The sequence below is a fragment of the Micromesistius poutassou genome, assembly GCF_964030765.1.
Source record: "Micromesistius poutassou genome assembly, chromosome: 4".
NCBI classification, from domain to species: Eukaryota; Metazoa; Chordata; class Actinopteri; order Gadiformes; family Gadidae; genus Micromesistius; species Micromesistius poutassou.
In genome coordinates, this window is record NC_140274.1 from 5,397,312 (window position 1) to 5,405,714 (window position 8,403).

At 47.9% G+C, this 8,403-nt stretch overlaps 1 protein-coding gene across 1 annotated transcript in view; it reads right to left on the reverse strand.

Moving 5' to 3' along the window:
* The window catches only part of LOC311342442 (RNA-binding protein Nova-1-like), a gene marked incomplete at its 3' end in the record, with an annotated part of 24,254 nt that extends 18,069 nt beyond the window's left edge, over window positions 1-6,185 (reverse strand). The window contains exons 1-2 of the mRNA XM_084467272.1: window positions 5,117-6,185; window positions 2,709-2,777 (exon numbers count right to left, since the gene is read on the reverse strand). Coding sequence (XP_084323398.1) covers window positions 2,709-2,777; window positions 5,117-5,273 — 226 coding nt within the window. The 5' untranslated portion in view covers window positions 5,274-6,185. The remainder of the gene's footprint in view (window positions 1-2,708; window positions 2,778-5,116) is intronic.
* Window positions 6,186-8,403: the final 2,218 nt, after the last annotated feature.

Here is an 8,403-nt window from a genome sequence, read left to right on the forward strand (position 1 = left end):
AGTCGGTTGAAGCCAAGGTGACGGAGGAAACAGCCGTGAAGGTTTGAAGTAGAACATGATTAGTATGGATGAAGAGCAGAGCGGAGGATGGGGGGGGGGGGGTGGAGAGGGGATGGGGGGAGGGAGAGTGAGACGGCGGAGGGGAGGGGAGGCGCCGGGGGAGGCGGGGGCAGGAGAGGGGTTTGGCCGGGGATTGTGGGGGGGGGGGGGGGGCGGGGGGTTGGGTGGGTGGTGGTTGGGGGAGAGTTGGGGGAGACGAGGAGCAGCCTGGCAGCCCAAATTCAAAAGAGTTCCCGTGCCGAAGAACACAGTGTTCTCCGGAAGGTTCTAGAGGCGGCGTTCTCCATGTTCTAAGCTTATGTTCAGTTCCTAGTTTCATGTCTTTAAACTTATTTATTAACAGTGCAAATCCTAACATCACAAAATGATTGAACTGGAACAACATAAAGGCTTATTATAAAGCATATACTGGAATCAAAACCGCCAAAGCCATAATCATCTTTTATCCCACTGTGAATGTTTCCTCCTGACAGTGGGGTCTCCACCACATAAGAGGAAGCTCTATGTAGTCCAAGACTCTGTGTAGTTCTGGACGGCTTTGTCGCTCTACTCGGCCAAAAGAAAATCACAAGGCTTCCTTCCCTGTATCTCTAATGGCTCAATGAAGTGAATGTGTTCCTAAAAGATGCTCTGTTCTGCTCCGGTTGCAACAGAAAACACTAACCTTGGATCAATACCGTCAAAGACCTCATTCAGCCAGGACTCAATGAGCAGTGTGCACGCATTTGGTGGGTGTGCGTGTGCCCTTTGTGTGTGCGTACGCGCGTCTATCTGCATTTATAATGATGGAATACATCAGTTAACGTCGCACAAAAAACACACGCACGCACGCACAAAAACACACACACACACACAATATATTCAAAAATTCTAAAAGTTGCTTGGCAAGGGCAACCCCTCCCCCAATTGGCCACTGCTAACCGAAGAGCAGCCAGAGCTTCCATTTACTAAATGAACATATAATATCTCAAATCTGCAGACAGCAGATAGGAGCGCAGAGGAGAGGAGAGGAGATCAAAGTATTGCATTTTTTACTCACCATCAAGGTAAAACATGGCCTCTGAATTATTTTGCTTATACGTAAATAATGCTTTATTGGCCTGTGTGCTTAAAACCTTGCTATTTCCCTTGAAGCTGAGCCCTAAATTATAGCAAGGGCTTTGCCAAGCTCTGTACCTACCTATAACAACTTAGAAGTGAGAGTAGGTGGGCAAAACAAGCTCTAAATCTCCCTTGCACACTCTTGCACTTTTTCCCTGGCACTGACTACGAGATCCACATTTCTGATGAGCCTCTGGTCTCTCACCCAATCACACGTGAGCACAACTTGCTAAATAATACAATTTAGACTGTGACCCGGCGTCGATCATTCCAGTTCCTCTTGCAGTGGTTTCTCGTTAAGCAAAGACTGCTCAATGCGTTCCTGCCTACATACCACCAGCCCAACGGTTGTAATAATAATAAAATGGCTATTGGAAAATGTTAGAACTGCATAATATTTCAACCGTAATAACTGCTATCCTAAAGAAGGGTTGGTGGGTGGGGAGGGGACTAGACTATGAAGTCAAACCACTGCTGAATCTGATTATTATTACGACGAGATGTCAGGTTTTTATGAGACGGACGGTATGATTTACCGCATGCACTGTCATGGCCGCCGTGCCATACCAACCATGCTAGCCTCCTAGCTTCCTAGCCGCGGTAGCTCGTCCAGGCTACTAGCATGATACTTAACCATCTTTCCAACACGTCAGCAGTGCCAAGTGCATTTTTCTCTCCCTCTGTTTTTCCCTTTCCTCGGATAGATTCGGACTAACTGGACACACTAGTTAAGAGCTTGACGGAAAAGTTAAAGATCACTTATCGTTTGTATTTATCTATATGCCTTTAAAGTTTAAATAATGTTTCCACATTCATTTCCACCATAGTTCACTCTATGCATTCCTATTTCTACTTTAGCTACTGAAACATGTTATACTGCAACATTAAATTGATGACAGTATTTTTTTGTGGTGTACCTGATTTCATCAGGCATGTTCATGGTACTTATAAAATATCGGCCATCATTGGTTCGATTTCAGGACACGTAGAATTAATTAAACCAAACAACCTGGACATTTCAACAATATATCTCTAAAACATCAGCAACATTTCAGTACCACAAATGTTCAGACTGCAAACACTCTAATGCATACTGTAGCCACCATAGTCCATATCACTTTTGACAACCCCACATTACATTCAAATACATTGTATTCAATAGAGTTATACCCAATAGTTCTGATGATATAGTTAGCATGGGTAAACAGCGTTTACCTGTGGGAAAATGTTGAATAGCATGGGATAAAAAATAAATATAGAATTTGTATAAAAAAGCATGGGAATGGATGTTATGGACTTGAATACATTTGATATAAACAACAGATACATGCATCAATCTGAACCATGAAATATGGATTGAAAACGTTCAGTTACGCTCCCTGTCTTGTGTATCAGTGTTAGCTTAGAAGTCGAATAGCTCTGACCTTTATTTGACAAACACAAAGAGCACAACACAAACGTCTTCCCCCACACCGTTAGATCCTGCAACAGTAAGTATAAGTAAAGTAAGTGGTTAAAAAAGATCAAAATGGAAGGATCCGTCTTACCATGAGTTTCAGTTTCTTGGTGAGGGAATACAATGGCTTCAGTTTCAAAAAGGGGTTGCAGGTAGGCCACTACAGAGAGAGGAAGCAGAGGGGGGTGCGTGGCGTGAACTAGCATTCAGAGACACAACCAGTTATTTTTACATTCTTCCGTTACCTTTGAGCAGCACTTCTGAGAAGATTTTCTAATTAATTTGCTTAAAGCATACGTTATGACTGAGCCTCCGTGGTGCGATAATACACAGCAGGGGGGTTGTGCCCGCTTCATGGAAGACCACCATTTTATGGTTACATTTTGCACATTTAAGTCGACTCGACTTGTATTTATAAATTGTGGTGTTTTTTTTTAGTTGAAAGCCAATCAATCAATGTTTGACCACTGGAGTATCATCATTCATCTAGCTTCCTCTTTGTTGAAATCAACACCCTCTTCATCATAAAAGCTCCAGGACGCTTTTAATGTGGAAATATCTTGTCAGCTGGGGCAAGAGGATCATGCATAAGATATAGCCCCGTAGCAAGTGCCATCTATGGGTCGCAGCTCTTCCTCATAATAACACACGCGCATGTTATCAAAACATCTTAAATTCAAAGTATTTTCAATAGAAAAATACTACGATGGCTGGTTATTTCATGGGGGATTCTTGGGGCTGGGGAGGTCTGAGGTCATAGCCTCTTCATTTTTGGATCAAATATTGTGGGCACTGGTGCCGCTTGTGAGACGAGAGCGCTGGGACTGTTGACCTTTTGACCCCCGGGGACGACTCTGCGGCGATGCACTCCATCCGACTAAAAGCCTGTAATAGCCGCTGTGCTCCCGGCCCTTGGTTCACCCTGTTCATTTGGCTAAATGGACGGGCGGCCGTGCTGTGGTGCCGCCGTACGTCTGTGGAGGGCCGTCCGGGGACGCTACGCACAGGGTGGTCCTCCGTAAGTGCTCAAACACCAACTCATCAATCCACTTTTTAAACAACGCCGGTTGGAAACCCCGCCGTGTCCTTCAGAGGTACCGCTCCCTGGGACGGCAGTTGGGTTTGGTTTGGCATTCAAGAGGAAAATAGCTATTCTGCCTTAGCCTGGGCCATATTGAAATCAACGGATTTCCTGAATACAAATATTAAGTGATGTATTGAGGTATGTTTTCTTATTTAAATAGAAACGATATTGTCACCTAAAATCCTTAACATGTATTTGGAGATCATTGTATTATTTCACTCCACTCCTCTGAGGTCGCAGGTGATGCTAAAAATACCTGAGTCTAGACTGTATCATTTGTAACGATGTTCTCTGTGACTTTTGGCCAGGCTTTGGTTAGGACGGCCAAAAGGGAGACACCTGCAATATACGGGGCCTAATATAACCTACACCGTTACACAACACATTTTCTGAAACAGTTTCCTTGCTACACTTCGGTGTCACGTGTTCTCTTGGCTAAATCATCCATCTAGAGGTGCGCTGTGTGTCTACATGTGCGGGATGGGGGGTGCATGGTCGGAATATGGCTTGTTGTAATGCCGGATGACGTGAATGCTTGGCGCATGACAGCATGTAAACAAAAAATAAAGATGGTGATTATCATGGTAACAAATAATCATAGCTCATTAAACCAGGTCATTGCGCACAAACACGTTCAGAGCATTTTTAAACAATTCGGACGTCCTTAGATTGTCCCACAACTCCAGTCCTCATCGTCTAAGAATAGAACAATGCCGAGGAGGCGGCGGAGCAACGTGCAGCAGCAATAACAGTTTTTTTGTGCCGAGCTGCCCTAGATGCTCACCGCGTGTGTTATTTGGACGTGCGTGCGTGTTTATCCGCTTGTATAATGTAGCCCACATAATAAAGGGACGCAGGCGGCAGCGGATGATGGGAGAGATTAACTACACAAGGTCATCGGTGGAAGCCAGGGATGAGAGCGTAAAATCCTGCTCCCTGCCTCTCGCCTCCGGTTCGCCTGTTTACATCTCGGCTGCCTGCGGTCGTTGTTATTTCTGGTCTAGTATGGCCGCCATTCTATTTATGTAAAAGTTGAATATACAATGCGCTGCCCGATTAATCGGAACGCGCATAATAGCGAAGAGAAAGCGGCGGATTCCCTCCAAATCAGCGAGGCGCTCTCCCTTTCATTGTTTCCAACGACTATCCACACAAAAGCAGCCCCTTGTTATGCACTCCAAGCCTCTGTAAGATGGTTTTAGCTGGCCTGAAGCGAGGGGGTTTATGCGCTATCTGCATCTGCATCTAACATCATTAGGGCGCCAAATCAAATCGATATTAGATTAAAGCGTGCCGATACGTCAGGAATCGAATCAACCTGCTCTCCCCTCTCCCTTTCCCCCCGGCGCTACAGCGGTCGTGGACCGTCTCTCTGCAGCCCGCCGGAGGTCCACACGTCCCCCCGGTCCTCTTACCTCCTGTGTTGGTGCGCTTAGTGCTGCTCGCCTCCGTGGGGGTCTCGAGCGGTCTCTTACGGGAATCCGGAGGGTCGGACTCCATGTGCGGTTGTTGATTGTGGTGGTGAGGATTTGAGAAAATCCCGTTTTGTTGTACTGCTCCGCCGGCCATCATTTTGTAAGCTTGCTTTTAAGGATGCGACTGTTGCGTTTAAATCCCCCCTAGTAACGCAACGCAACGTAGCCTTCCGCACGGGGAGTCTTCCTCAGAGGACAGAAAGGGGATTTAGGGAATTCAAAAAAGAAACGCGACCGTGGTCGGTGTCGCGGTGCGTTGCTGTGTCGCCGACGCGAGGAGATGCTAGGCAGAATGCAGGACGCGTGTGTTTAGCCCGTGAGGCGATGCAGGAGCGGGCGGATGTTTGCTCCAAAAAAAAAGATCCCCGAAACCTTTTTTTTCTTTCTCTCGCCTTCTCCGTAAATAAGTCTAAACTCTACTTGACGTACAGACGCTGCGTCAGTCGGCCATCAACCCCGTGATACGTGGTGTAGGATATGTCATTCCGCGGCAACATAAAAGCGCGTACACATGTCAGGCAGTGTGTGCGGGATGATGGCGCTCCTCCGTGGTCCTCGGTGCAGCGACGCGGGCGCGGGGAAATAAGCGATAAATAAAACACACGCACAACCGGGGACAACAAAAAGAAAAGGAGGCAGGTATCAATTCGGGTGTAAAAAGAAGAAAAAAGGTCGGCAGAATAAAAAACGGCGTTTTTTTTTTCGTTCTTTCGATCCTTATGGGCTCAACGCGGTCATGTAAACACCCGAAGGTGCGCGGTGGTGGTGAGGGGGTCGGGGTGTCGGTGGTAAGGGTCCGGAGGGGAGAAGCTGTGGACGGAAACAAAGCTGCTGGAGAAGAAGAAGAAGAAGAGAGATGCGATTTTTTTGTCCTCTCTCGGTGGAGATGCTGCAGTCTTTCCTCAGAGCATCCCTAACGCTGACTGGCTGGCGGATCCGAGTGCAGAGGAGTCGGTGACGTCAGAAGGCAGCACAGCACATCCCATACACCCTTTCTCCTCAGTCGATTGTTTGCGCGAGGGCGTGTGTGTGTGTGTGTGTGTGTGTGTGTGTGTGTGTGTGTGTGTGTGTGTGTGTGTGTGTGTGTGTGTGTGTGTGTGTGTGTGTGTGTGTGTGAGAGAGAGAGAGAGAGAGAGAGAGAGAGAGAGAGAGAGAGAGAGAGAGAGAGAGAGCGAGAGAGAGAGAGAGAGAGAGAGAGAGCGGAGCGCGCGAGAGAGATACGCCCCCCTGCGAACGCGATTGGTCGAGATTTCTCCGGCAAAGTGAAAAGGACAGATCGTATGGAGCGAGAGCAGCACGTGACCACGGGATGGAGCGATGCACCGGGAGGACACGGAGAGTGGCTCCGGGGACACGGACACGGTAACGGCCACGGGGACCGGTATGAGGGGCTCGTCGGTGCACACCGAGTCGGTGGTATGAGGCTACCTGTGGCGGACATTCTGCCACTGATAGAGGAGACTCTCACAAAAGACAGACAGGCAAACTTTGCCCCCAGCACCCCCCCCCCCCCAGCCCCGGCGTATTAATACATGTGCGCATCCGGTAGCCTACTTGATGACAAGCGAACCGTGGGATAAAGCGCGTGCCTACCTCGACCTGTGCTAAACATCACCTATAGCAACCGCCCCGCCAAAACCCGCGCTGAGTTCTCCGTCCCTCCTCTTCTCGAGCCGCAACATGACCCGTTATCACACAGTTCGAGGAGAAACCAAAACCGAAAGGACGACATGACCGTGTCAGAGAGCCTACCTGTGTTGCCAAAGTCGCGTGACCCACCTGTGCGTAGTAGTGCTCCCGCCATTTCTGCACGCGCGCCGTCTCTGCGTCGTAGATACGGAGGTAGTACGGCTAGGCTCCGGTGCCGCGAGCGGTCTGACAGAGCAAAGCGGGCTTTTTACTGCTTCAATCTTTACACACATTCACACGCACACACTTGGCACAGGCTCCCTTCGCGCTCCCTCTCTCCCTCGCGCACGCACGTACACACGCGCACGCACACTCACAGAGAGACGCAAATACTCGGCGAGTGACTGTCCAAATGTGTCTCCACCCGTCTGTCTGTCTGTCTGTCTGTCTGTGTCTTTTCTTTTCCTGTCCGTCTGTCTTCAACTCTATCCATCTATATCTCCATCTTTCTCAGTCTCTATCTCTTGCCCTAATTGCTCAGGAGGCTATCGGCTCCTGTAGATTCAAGTCAAGGTGACATTGTTCTGCCGGTACACAAGCACACGCAAAGGCACACGCACTCTCTCGCGGGACGCAGAGTCGCACTGTTGACCAGCTCTGTCGCTACCGTAGGCTACCATTTCGCATCGCCATGAGACACACACACTATTAACACACCACAGTGGCTATGCTTTTCCCCCCAAGTAAGTAATGGCCGGCATACGTGGCAAATCCGAGGCAGATGTATCGAGCTGGAGCACTGCACTACCATGTGTATCTAAGAGATGAGCTCGTCCAGCAGACCCCGTGGCCGTTAATTAGGCCTATTGGCCCTAATGAATGGGCTTAATTAACTGAAGCAGGTTATTGCATCACTGACCCTGCCTCGGCCACGTGTGTGTCAAAAACTCCCCACATTTAAGAATGGCTCACAATCTATCAATCCGATCGAAAGGTCTAATGCTACCTCATATGACATTTTGAATCTGACTCCCATAATGTATTTAAGAACTCCAAAAGAACCGCAAAATATGGTTAGATCATTGTTGTAGGCCTACACAGTAAACATTTACCGTTTTTATTTGCATTCCAGTTTTACTCATATTTTCCTTGGCCGATGAAGTGTTTGAGCAAGAGTTGACCCAGTCTTAAACTCATGTGTCACATGTTCTAGAGCGGTCTGTTTTTCCTCCGCCTCTGCATCCCAGATGTGACCTGGTCTACTCTCTTGCCTGCGGTTCACTGCAGCAGGACCGTAGCCGATGAGGTCCAGCTACATGGAGCTGAATATCTGGATTTTTGACTCTGGGGCTCTGTTGAAAACGGACCTCCATTGTGATCTTTTTGCGCCCCCTACTGTAAAACCTCAAACATTACGTGTGTGGGTTTGCCGTTATTCGATACCATCCCTCTAAGTGTTAGAGATGTTCATCACCGTGTTATATATCCTACAGATATGTTAAGTGTACCTTAATGTGTGTGAAATATTTGTTCTATAATAAAGGCCTCCGCCAAGTCATTATCGCCATTATTAATAATTTATAGGATTGAAACCATAA